Here is a 12,690-nt window from a genome sequence, read left to right on the forward strand (position 1 = left end):
TCTGCAGCCCATGTCGCTGAAATGGTGGGCCGATGCACTGCACCTGCTAGGGTGTAAATCGCCTTTAAACAACCCTCCACATGCTTATCCGTCTGTTCTTTCAGAGACGTGATGGTAGTTACTGGCAGAGCTGAGGATACCACCAGCCACGCAACCTGCGAATCCACTGGCGGGAGTGTTTCCCAATTTTTACTTAGCTCCACAGCGAGGGGATAGCGAGCCAGCATCTTCTAATGAGGCATGAATTTCTTTCCTGGATCTTCCCAGGACTCCTGATATATGTCAACTAAATGGTCAGAATGAGGTAAAACTTGTTTAACCACTTTCTGATGTTTAAATCTGTCCGGTTTCTTAAGGGCAGCATCAGGCTTCGGGTCATCAATAATTTGAAGAATGAGCCTGATAGCCTCCAACAAGTCAGGAACATCCACCTGTGAGACAGATTCCCCATCAGAATCTGTGGGTTCAGTATAAACGCCATCCTCATCAGATGAGGTGTCTGGGACGTTGGTGGATTGTGAGGAAGTAATGGCCCGCTTAGAGGACCCCTTGGTCTTAGGCGGGCGAGGGTTAGACTTCTGAGTAGTCCGTGATTGATTCAATTGCTGTAACTGAGCAGACCGTTGATCTGCCCATGGTGGGTTAACCGCGGGATCCATAAGTGGTTGTACCGGTACAGGAGGTCCCATAGGGGGCATTAGTCTAGTTACCAGCGTATTCAATAGCGTGGAGAAGGTAGCCCAAGGTGGGTCATTTTGAACCCCCTTTGCTATGATCTCACTGGGGGGTAAGGAACACCCAGAACCTGAACCCTCAGCTGCTATATTTTCCTCAAATGTGTCTACAGCGTCACCACCACACAATGTGGGATCAGCCCCAGCACCATTGCCCTTTGTAGCTGACATATCCGAAAGCTCAATGCAGGGCTTCCCAGTACAATATCGACAGCACAATACCTGACAAGAACCCCCTGTGTAGTGTAACAGCACAAACAGGGAATTCAAGAGGTATATGGTGACTAAAAATCACAGAAAAAAATACACACTGAGTATGTCTTGTGAAACACCTATATTAAATTATAAACCTGACGCATCTAGCCCCCTCAGGTTATAGAATATAGGGATAGCAATCTGAGTGAGATACACAAAATGGAGGTCACACAGCAGCTACATGCACACACATAGTCACATTGTACAATGCAGAAATTATGACATGCAATAGAACAGCACTGGACTAGCGATACAGAGTACTACTAAATATAGCTATACACTCAATCGATATAACAATGCACAGTAAAGACTGGATGTATATCACAGGGTACTTGTACTACATAACCCTGACTAAATGCACTCTTTCTTATACCCCTTTCACACCAGATATGCAGTGGTCTGACCTGGGAATACGGTCCCTGGAACATGCAGGGACATTCCCGGGTAAGACCCCTTGCATACCGCAGTCAGTAGCCCGGCATATTGACGGGTTGCTGACGTCAGCGGTGACGCGGCGGGGGCGGCGAAAGCGATCACATGATCTCCAAGCGCCGCCTGCTACATAGAAAGTGAACAGGAGCCGGGGCGCATTGACCCGGCTCCCGTTCACATAGACCAGGTTCCCGGGAGGATCCCGGGACCAACCCTGGTCGATTGCAGGGTTGAAATGCCGGGGCAGGAATCCCGGGATTTTGACCCTGTACCCTTTCACACCGAGAAATTTCCCGAGTTGGTGCGCGTTCATGTGCAATAACCTGGGAAATTTTGGGCTGTGTGATAGAGGTATTAACTAACACACTCAGCAGACATGTAGAATACTTAAGTGTCCTGTAAAATGCATAGCGCCGACATGCAGGTGGCTTTATAGAGGAGGATTTGCCCATACAGTTCCAGGATCAGCTCGGCTTCACCTAATGGCGCCCAACGCTGACAGGGAGTGAGGGAGAGAGAGAGATGCAGCTCCAGGGCGGGAACATTTACTCTAAATGGTGCCCTGGGGCTGGGGGAGGGGCTACAGGTCAAAGCCTTATTCCCCTTGCTGGACTTCACCACCGGGTAGTGTGGGCTATATAATAAACTTTTTTTTTTTTTTATCAAAACCGACCTGTGCTCTTGTCCTGGTGGTCTAGTGGGGTCCCTGTACTGCCACAGTGTCCACACCAGCGCGCGCGGCCCACCGGCCACGTGGGATCGCGATTTCCAGCTAGTCCCGTCTGGGGGACCCACTTACCTCCTCCCTGAGTGCGGCCACACGATCCTGGAGAGCTGCGGGGAGGGGGGGGGGGTGACTAACTTGAGAGAAACCGGAGCCTCCGCTGTAGGTACTCGGCAACCAGGGTGCGGGAGTGTACAGTGCCGCTGGGGGAGGTGATGGAGCTGCAGCAGGAGATGTCTGACTGACATCTAACACTTACAGTGCCTCTGCTGCAGCCCTTGAAGTCTTCATTTTTCACTTTAAAAGCTCTTCTCGGGCCCTGTTGTATACCTGCACTGCATGGCACCAACTACAAAACTGAGCTCCTGTGCACGGAGGCGGGTTATAGAGGAGGCGGTGCTATGCATTCTGGGAACAGTCAAAGCTTTTAGCCTGTTGGTGCCTCAGATCAAGATCCTACTCTAGACCCCAATGTCATTCCCTTTGGAGCCCAGTGTACCCCGCAGCAGAAATAGAAATACAGCTTGCACCATGGCAAGAGACAACACATTGACATTGGAAAATTATGCCATCCAGTAATGACCAGATTTGTTTGGTGGATAACAATATTCATTCAAACATGTTTACCGTTTCCCCTCTGTCTCCTTGCAGATGTCCAGCATAGGCTACTAGATGTGGGAAGATGTTGACGACAGAGCGAGGTGCTGTAGAGGAATGGTTATCAGAGTTTAAGGTAATCACTGAGCATTACAATGTACATGTGGCCCACATCAGAGTTTGGATAAAAATTTCTGTCACTGCATGTTGGGGGAGATTGGGTGACTTAAGCACAGTGTGGGGGAGATTCAGTAAAGTGTGAGTAGCCCGCACATCGTATTACTGTGTCTAAAGTGCAACACCAATTTTATAAGGTAGTACAGCAGCCGGCTTTATTGCTCTCACCCTCCTGAGCTGCAAAAGTGAGGGATGTTAAACCCCATTCCAGGCGAGATGCTAATTGAATTGGTGTCAACACTTCAGCTGCAGTAATACGATGTGTGGCCAGCTCATAATGAATTGAATCTCCCTCTATGGATGTGGGGTGTTTTTTTGGGGAGAGGTGGGGTGTTTTTTTGTTTACGGGGTTGAGGGCATAATTTCCTATGTAGGACTTATCACATTCAGTGATTCATGATTTTCATTCTATCACTTTTCCAGTAGAACAACAAATGCTTGGAGGCAGCCTTATCTGTAGTATCATATTAGGTGACTTGTCATCCAGTGCAATCGCAAATACAATTGTCAGTATTGTTTTGTATTTAAAAAAAAAGAAGTGTTTTCTTGTGTCTGAGGATACAAAACACTCTCGCTAAAGCGCAGACACGCACGCATGCATGCAGACACACACGCATGCATGCACACACACTAAAGCGCAGACATGTATGCACAGACACACACACAAGCACAGACACACACACACACACACACACACACTAAAGCACAGAAACACACTAAAGCGCAGACACATGCATACACACACACTAAAGCACAGACATGCATATACACACACACTAATGCACAGAAACGCCTACACACACGCGCACACGCACTAAAGCGCAGACATGCATGCGCACCCACTAAAGCGCAGACATGCATGCGCACCCACTAAAGCGCAGACATGCATGCGCACCCACTAAAGCGCAGACATGCATGCGCACCCACTAAAGCGCAGACATGCATGCGCACCCACTAAAGCGCAGACACATACACGCACGCAGGCACACACACACACTAAAGCGCGCACACACTAAAGCGCAGACACACGCACACACACTAAAGCGAAGACCTAAGCGCAGGCGTGCGCACACACTAAAGCGCAGACGCGCGCACACATTAAAGCGCAGACACGCGCACACATTAAAGCGCAGACACGCACACTAAAGCGCAGACATGCGCACGCACACACTAAAGCGCAATCGCGCACACTAAAGCGCACATACACGCGCACATACACACATGCGCGTGCACACACATACACACATGCGCGTGCACACACATACACACGCGCGCACACTAACGCGCAGACACATACACGCGAGCGCGCACACACACACACACTCTCTAAAGCGCAGACACATACACGCGAGCGCACACACACACTAAAGCGCAGAAACACACACACTAAAGCGCAGACGCACACGTGCGCGCACACACTAAAGCGCAGACGCACGCACACACACACTAATGCGCAGACGCGCGCACAGACGCACGCATACACACACACACACACACACTAAAGTGCAGATGCACACACACACACACACAGATTAATTAGACCACTAAACCTAAATTTCAAGTCGTCCTATATAAAACCGATTTGGTAGCATTAACAATGATATTTTAAAACTATATTTAACCTGCTTCAGACATTGTAAGAACTGAGGATGGTTGAGGTAAGATGGTGTTTTGAAAGTCGGTCCGTCCTATATGTATTAAGCTACTCTTCAAGTCTATAGAATGATGCTGGAACCATTCAGACCTAATAAAACATTAACTTTTACTTGGCTTCATTATAGGGGCTAAATTTTGACATTTTAAGGGATATTTTTTTCAATAAATTGTTAGAAATGTTATTGGTGCCTTACTATGCTGAAACATCACACATATGGGCAGCTGATAATGGGATCCCTTTCGGTGGTTCCCCAGCCTCCATGTGAATCCCTACCACACTGTTCTCCCAGGCAATACTGCGTGAAGGCAGGTATAGCACATGCACTTACGTTTAGGGTTTTATTTGTTTTTGCACAAATTAATTCTCACCTATATTAGAAATGTACACAGAAGTTTGTATGCAGTAGCCAAATGATCATGCAGCCTTTGGTGAATTCCAGAGCTGGCTACTGGTACGTGTGAAATACCCATTGAAATTGGCTTATCTTGAGACTCAAATTTTCATAATTTGGTTATTTCTGATGTTAAAAAACCCTGTCCATAAACTAGTTACTCCTATGCACGGGGAGGAGGGAGGAGGGAGGAGGGAGGAGGGAGGAGGGAGGAGGGAGGAGGAGGAGTTACAGACCATGTTTTGTTTTCAGACCCTGCCTGAGGCGTCTGTTACATGTTATGCAACAAGTTTGAAGGAGAAGATTTCTTTGGTATCTGCACTGTATGAAGTGATCCAAAATCCGCAGAGTGAGGTAAGTAGCACATTGGAACTCGTAGTGTACAGCCAATCATTTTGATATAATGTAATCTTTGACTAGATATAGGACCAGATGTGCTTAGCCTGAAAAAGTGATAAAGTGGCAACCAATCAGATCCTAAAGGGGGGTACTCACGGAGCGATATTCTAAGCAATCTGACTAGATTGCATAGAATTTCAGCATTATCGCTCCGTGTGTACCTCCTATAGCGATGTGCAGCCCCGCGCATCGCTATTGCTGCTGCTAGAATGGCCTGCAGGCCAATCTAGCGGGTCGCTCACTTCACCCGCTGGGTGAAGTGAGCGCCCCCCCCCCCCCCGTCTCCCCCCTGCACACTCAGCACACATCGCGCTGTGCTGAGCGGCGTGAGAGATGTGTGCTGAGCGGTTCGCTCAGCACACATCTCTCCTGCATTGGCCCGTCTATATGGGCCTTAATTGTCACGTCACAGGTCATGTTTTGAAAAATGTAAGTTAGAAGCTGGTTGGTTGCTAGTTTATCACTCTCCACTTTATCACTTTTTGATGCTTAGTACATCTGGCCCATAAAAACCATGTGCCTTTATAAGCATGAGACTATAGTTAAACCTCAATCTAGATTTCTCTGACGTCCTAGTGGATGCTGGGGACTCCGTCAGGACCATGGGGAATAGCGGCTCCGCAGGAGACAGGGCACAAAATTTAAAAGTTTGACCACTAGGTGGTGTGTACTGGCTCCTCCCCCTATGACCCTCCTCCAAGCCTCAGTTAGGTTTTTGTGCCCGTCCGAGCAGGGTGCAATCTAGGTGGCTCTCATAAAGAGCTGCTTAGAGTAAAAGTTTTGATAGTTTTATTATTTTCAGTGAGTCCTGCTGGCAACAGGCTCACTGCAACGAGGGACCTAGGGGAGAAGAAGTAAACTCACCTGCGTGCAGGATGGATTTGCTTCTTAGGCTACTGGACACTAGCTCCAGAGGGACGATCACAGGTACAGCCTGGATGGGTCACCGGAGCCGCGCCGCCGACCCCCTTGCAGATGCCGAAGTAAGAAGAGGTCCAGAAACCGGCGGCTGAAGGCTTTTCAGTCTTCATGAGGTAGCGCACAGCACTGCAGCTGTGCGCCATTGCGCTCAGGCACACTTCACACCGGCGGTCACTGAGGGTGCAGGGCGCTGGGGGGGGCGCCCTGGGCAGCAATGTTAATACCTTTCTGGCTAAAAAGAATACATCACATATAGTCCATGAGGCTATATGGATGTATTTCACCCCTGCCAGGTCTCAGAAAAACCGGGAGAAGAGCCCGCCGGAATAGGGGGCGGGGCCTATCTCCTCAGCACACAGCGCCATTTTCCTACACAGCTCCGCTGCTAGGAAGGCTCCCAGGCTCTCCCCTGCACTGCACTACAGAAACAGGGTAAAAAACAGAGAGGGGGGGCATTTTTTGGCGATATTATATATATTTAAGCAGCTATAAGGAAACAACACTTATATAAGGTTGTTCCTATATAATTATAGCGCTTTGGTGTGTGCTGGCAAACTCTCCCTCTGTCTCCCCAAAGGGCTAGTGGGGTCCTGTCTTCTATCAGAGCATTCCCTGTGTGTCGGTACGTGTGTGTCGACATGTATGAGGACGATGTTGGTGTGGAGGCGGAGCAATTGCCGGTAATGGTGATGTCACCCCCTAGGGAGTCGACACCGGAATGGATGGCTTTGTTTATGGAATTACGTGATAATGTCAGCACGCTGCAAAAGTCGGTTGACGACATGAGACGACCGGCAAACCAGTTAGTACCTGTACAGGCGTCTCAAACACCGTCAGGGGCTGTAAAACGCCCTTTGCCTCAGTCGGTCGACACAGACCCAGACACGGACACCGAATCTAGTGTCGACGGTGAAGAAACGAACGTATTTTCCAGTAGGGCCACACGTTATATGATCACGGCAATGAAGGAGGCTTTGCATATCTCTGATACTGCAAGTACCACAAAAAGGGGTATTATGTGGGGTCTGAAAAAACTACCTGTAGTTTCTCTATCGTCCTAGTGGATGCTGGGGTTCCTGAAAGGACCATGGGGAATAGCGGCTCCGCAGGAGACAGGGCACAAAAAGTAAAGCTTTAGGATCAGGTGGTGTGCACTGGCTCCTCCCCCTATGACCCTCCTCCAAGCCAGTTAGATTTTTGTGCCCGGCCGAGAAGGGTGCAATCTAGGTGGCTCTCCTAAAGAGCTGCTTAGGAAAGTTTAGCTTAGGTTTTTTATTTTACAGTGAGTCCTGCTGGCAACAGGATCACTGCAACGAGGGACTTAGGGGAGAAGAAGTGAACTCACCTGCGTGCAGGATGGATTGGCTTCTTGGCTACTGGACATCAGCTCCAGAGGGACGATCACAGGTACAGCCTGGATGGTCACCGGAGCCTTGCCGCCGGCCCCCTTGCAGATGCTGAAGTAAGAAGAGGTCCAGAATCGGCGGCAGAAGACTCCTCAGTCTTCTAAAGGTAGCGCACAGCACTGCAGCTGTGCGCCATTTTCCTCTCAGCACACTTCACACGGCAGTCACTGAGGGTGCAGGGCGCTGGGAGGGGGGCGCCCTGGGAGGCAAATGAATACCTATTTTGGCTAAAAATACCTCACATATAGCCTCCGGAGGCTATATGGAGATATTTAACCCCTGCCAGAATCCGTTAAGAGCGGGAGACGAGGCCGCCGAAAAAGGGGCGGGGCCTATCTCCTCAGCACACAGCGCCATTTTCCCTCACAGAAAGGCTGGAGGGAAGGCTCCCAGGCTCTCCCCTGCACTGCACTACAGAAACAGGGTTAAAACAGAGAGGGGGGGCACTAATTTGGCGATATGCTTATATATATATTAAGATGCTATAAGGGAAAACACTTATATAAGGTTGTCCCTATATAATTATAGCGTTTTTGGTGTGTGCTGGCAAACTCTCCCTCTGTCTCTCCAAAGGGCTAGTGGGTCCTGTCCTCTATCAGAGCATTCCCTGTGTGTGTGCTGTGTGTCGGTACGTGTGTGTCGACAGGTAGGAGGACGATGTTGGTGAGGAGGCGGAGCAATTGCCTGTAATGGTGATGTCACTCTCTAGGGAGTCGACACCGGAATGGATGGCTTATTTAGGAAATTACGTGATAATGTCAACACGCTGCAAGGTCGGTTGACGACATGAGACGGCCGACAAACAATTAGTACGGTCCAGACGTCTCAAAAACACCGTCAAGGGTTTTAAAACGCCCGTTTACTTTAGTCGGTCGACACAGACACAGACAGGGACACTGAATCCAGTGTCGACGGTGAATAAACAAACGTATTCCTTATTAGGGCCACACGTTAAAGGCAATGAAGGAGGTGTTACGTATTTCTGATACTACAAGTACCACAAAAGAGGGTATTATGTGGGATGTGAAAAAACTACCATAGTTTTTCCTGAATCAGATAAATTAAATAAAGTGTGTGATGATGCGTGGGTTCCCCCCGATAGAAAATTATGGGCGGTATACCCTTTCCCGCCAGAAGTTAGGGCGCGTTGGGAAACACCCTTTAAGGTGGATAAGGCGCTCACACGCTTATCAAAACAAGTGGCGGTACCGTCTATAGATAGGGCCGTCCTCAAGGACCAGCTGACAAGGCTGGAAAATATAATAAAAAGTATATACACACATACTGGTGTTATACTGCGGCCAGCGATCGCCTCAGCCTGGATGTGCAGAGCTAGGGTGGCTTGGTCGGATTCCCTGACTAAAAATATTGATACCCTTGACAGGGACAGTATTTTATTGACTATAGAGCATTTCTATATATGCGAGATGCACAGAGGGATATTTGCACTCTGGCATCATGAATAAACGCGATGTCCATAACTGCCAGAAGATGTTATGGACACGACAGTGGTCAGGTGATGCAGATTCCAAACGGCACAGTATGGCCGTATACAGGAAGAGGACTTGTTTGGGGTCGGTCCATCGGACCTGGTGGTCACGGCAACTGCTGGAAAATCCACCGTTTTTTACCCTAAGTCACATCTCTGCAGAAAAAGACACCGTCTTTTCAGCCTCAGTCCTCTCGTCCCTATAAGATCATATCTGCCCAGGGATAGAGGAAAGGGAAGAAGACTGCAGCAGGCAGCCCATTCCCAGGAACAGAAGCGTTCCACCGCGTCTGACAAGTTCTCAGCATGGCGCTGAGACCGTACAGGACCCCTGGATCCTACAAGTAGTATCCCGGGGGTACAGATGGGAATGTCGAGACGTTTCCCCTTCGCAGGCTCCTGAAGTCTGCTTTACCAAGTCTCCCTCCGACAAGGAGGTAGTATGGGAAAAAATTCACAAGCTGTATTCCCAGCAGGTGATAATTAAATTACCCCTCCTACTACAGAAAAGGGGTATTATTCCACACTATATTGTGGTACTGAAGCCAGAAGGCTAGGTGAGACTTATTCTAAAAATTTGTTTTTGAACACTTACAAAGGTTCAAATTAAGATGAAGTCACTCAGAGCAGTGATAACGAACCAGGAATAAGGGGACTATATAGTGTCCCGGGACATCAGGGATGCTTACCTCTATGTCCCAAATTTGCCCTTCTCACTAAGGGTACCTCAGGTTCGTGGTGCAGAACTGTCACTATCAGTTTCAGACGCTGCCGTTTGGATTGTCCACGGCACACTGGGGTCTTTACCAAGGTAATGGCCGAATTGATGATTCTTCTTCGAAGAAAAGGCGTCTTAATTATCCCTTACTTGGACGATCTCCTGATAGGGGCATAGTCCAGGGAACAGTTGGAGGTCGGAGTAGCACTATCTCGGATACTGCTACAATCAGCACGGGTGGATTCTAAATATTCCAAAATCGCAGCTGATCCCGACGACACGTCTGCTGTGCCTAGGGATGATTTTGGACACAGTCCAGAAAAAGGTGTTTCTCCCGGAAGAGAAAGCCAGGGAGTTATCCGAGCAAGTCAGGAACCTCCTAAAAACAGTGCATCATTGCACAAGGGTCCTGGTAAAAATGGTGGCTTCCTACGAAGCAATTCCATTCGGCAGATTTCACGTAAGAACTTTTCAGTGGGATCTGCTGGACAAATGGTCCGGATCGCATCTTCAGATGCATCAGCGGATAACCCAATATCCAAGGACAAGGGTGTCTCTCCTGTGGTGGTTATAGAGTGCTCATCTTCTAGAGGGCAGCAGATTCGGCATTCAGGATTGGATGCTGGTAACCACGGAGCCCAGCCTGAGAGGCTGGGGAGCAGTCACACAAGGAAAAAATTTCCAGGGAGTGTGATCAAGTATGGAGACTTTTCTCCACATAAATATACTGGAGCTAAGGGTAAATTTATAATGCTCTAAGCTTAGCAAGACCTCTGCTTCAAGGTCAGCCGGTATTGATCCAGTGGGAAAAACATCACGGCAGTCGCCCACGTAAACAGACAGGGCGACACAAGAAGCAGGAGGGCAATGGCAGAAACTGCAAGGACTTTTCGCTGGGCGGAAAATCATGTGATAACACTGTCAGCAGTTTTTCATCCCGGGAATGGAAACTGGGAAGCAGACTTCCTCAGCACGACCTCCACCCGGGAGAGTGGAAACTTCATTGAGAAGTTTTTTCCACATGATTGTAAACCGTTGGGAAATACCAAAGGTGGACATGATGGCGTCCCGTCTGAACAAAAAACGGGACAGGTATTGCGCCAGGTCAAGAGACCCTCAGGCAATAGATGTGGACGTTCTGGTAACACCGTGGGTGTACCAGTCGGTGTATGTGTTCCCTCCTCTGCTTCTCATACCTAAGGTGCTGAGAATTATAAGACGTAGAGGAGTAAGAACTATACTCATGGCTCCGGATTGGCCAAGAAGGACTTGGTACCCGGAACTTCAAGAGATGCTTACAGAGGTCTTATGGCCTCTGCCGCTAAGAAGGGACTTGCTTCAGCAAGTACCATGTCTGTTCCAAGACTTACCGCAGCTGCGTTTGTCGGCATGGCGATGGAGGATCCTAAGGGAAAAAAGGCATTCCGGAAGAGGTCATTCCTACCCTGGTCAAAGCCAGAAAGGAGGTGACCGCACAACATTATCACCACGTGTGGCGAAAATATGTTGCGTGGTGTGAGGCCAGGAAGGCCCCACAAAGAAATTTCAACTCGGTCGTTTCCTGCATTTCCTGCAAACAGGAGTGTCTATGGGCCTCAAATTGGGGTCCATTAAGGTTCAAATTCGGCCCTGTAAATTTTCTTCCAGAAAGAATTGGCTTCAGTTCCTGAAGTCCAGAAGTTTGTCAAGGGAGTATTGCATATACAAACCCCTTTTTTGTGCCTCCAGTGGCACTGTGGGATCTCAACGTAGTTCTGGGATTCCTCAAATCACATTGGTTTAAAACCAGTCAAATATGTGGATTTGAAGCATCTCACATAAAAAGTGACCATGCTCTTGGCCCTGGCCTGGACCAGGCGAGTGTCAAATTGGAGGTTTTTTCTCAAAAAAGCCCATATCTGTTTGTCCATTCGGACAGGGCAGAGCTGCGGACTCGTCCCCAGTTCTCTCCCTAAGGTGGTGTCAGTGTTTCACCTGAACCAGCTTATTGTGGTGCCTTGCACCTACTAGGGACTTGGAGGACTCCAAGTTGCTAGGAGTTGTCAGGGCCCTGAAAATATGTTCCAGGACAGCTGGAGTCAGAAAATCTGACTCGCTGTTTATACTGTATGCACCCAACAAGTTGGGTGCGCCTGCTTCTAAGCAGGCGATTGCTCGTTGGATTTGTAACACAATTCAACTTGCACATTCTGAGGCAGGCCTGCCACAGTCTAAATCGGTTAAGGCCCATTCCACAAGGAAGGTGGGCTCATCTTGGGCGGCTGCCCGAGAGGTCTCGGCATTACAACTCTACCGAGCAGCTACGTGGTCAGGGGAGAACACGTTTGTAAAATTCTACAAATTTGATATCCTGGCAAAAGAGGACCTGGAGTTCTCTCATTCGGTGCTGCAGAGTCATCCGCACTCTCCCGCCCGTTTGGGAGCTTTGGTATAATCCCCATGGTCCTTTCAGGAACCCCAGCATCCACTAGGACGATAGAGAAAATAAGAATTTACTTACCGATAATTCTATTTCTCGGAGTCCGTAGTGGATGCTGGGCGCCCATCCCAAGTGCGGATTATCTGCAATACTTGTACATAGTTACAAAAATCGGGTTATTATTGTTGTGAGCCATCTTTTCAGAGGCTCCGCTGTTATCATACTGTTAACTGGGTTTAGATCACAAGTTGTACGGTGTGATTGGTGTGGCTGGTATGAGTCTTACCCGGGATTCATAATTCCTCCCTTATTGTGTACGCTCGTCCGGGCACAGTACCTAACTGGCTTGGAGGAGGGTCATAGGGGGAGGA

At 48.8% G+C, this 12,690-nt stretch overlaps 1 protein-coding gene across 6 annotated transcripts in view; it reads left to right on the forward strand.

Moving 5' to 3' along the window:
• The window catches only part of HYCC1 (hyccin PI4KA lipid kinase complex subunit 1), a 191,493-nt gene that overhangs the window by 70,143 nt on the left and 108,660 nt on the right, over positions 1-12,690 (forward strand). For 5 of the 6 annotated variants that reach the window (XR_010177620.1, XM_063921716.1, XM_063921715.1 and 2 more), the window contains exons 2-3: positions 2,797-2,878; positions 5,220-5,321. Coding sequence is in view for 5 of the 6 variants with exons in the window: in XM_063921716.1 (XP_063777786.1) it covers positions 2,828-2,878; positions 5,220-5,321 (153 nt within the window). In the remaining variant the exon portion in view is untranslated. The remainder of the gene's footprint in view (positions 1-2,796; positions 2,879-5,219; positions 5,322-12,690) is intronic. The other variant, XM_063921714.1, reaches the window with a different exon arrangement.

Source organism: Pseudophryne corroboree, chromosome 5, assembly GCF_028390025.1.
Source record: "Pseudophryne corroboree isolate aPseCor3 chromosome 5, aPseCor3.hap2, whole genome shotgun sequence".
Classification (NCBI taxonomy): domain Eukaryota; kingdom Metazoa; phylum Chordata; class Amphibia; order Anura; family Myobatrachidae; genus Pseudophryne; species Pseudophryne corroboree.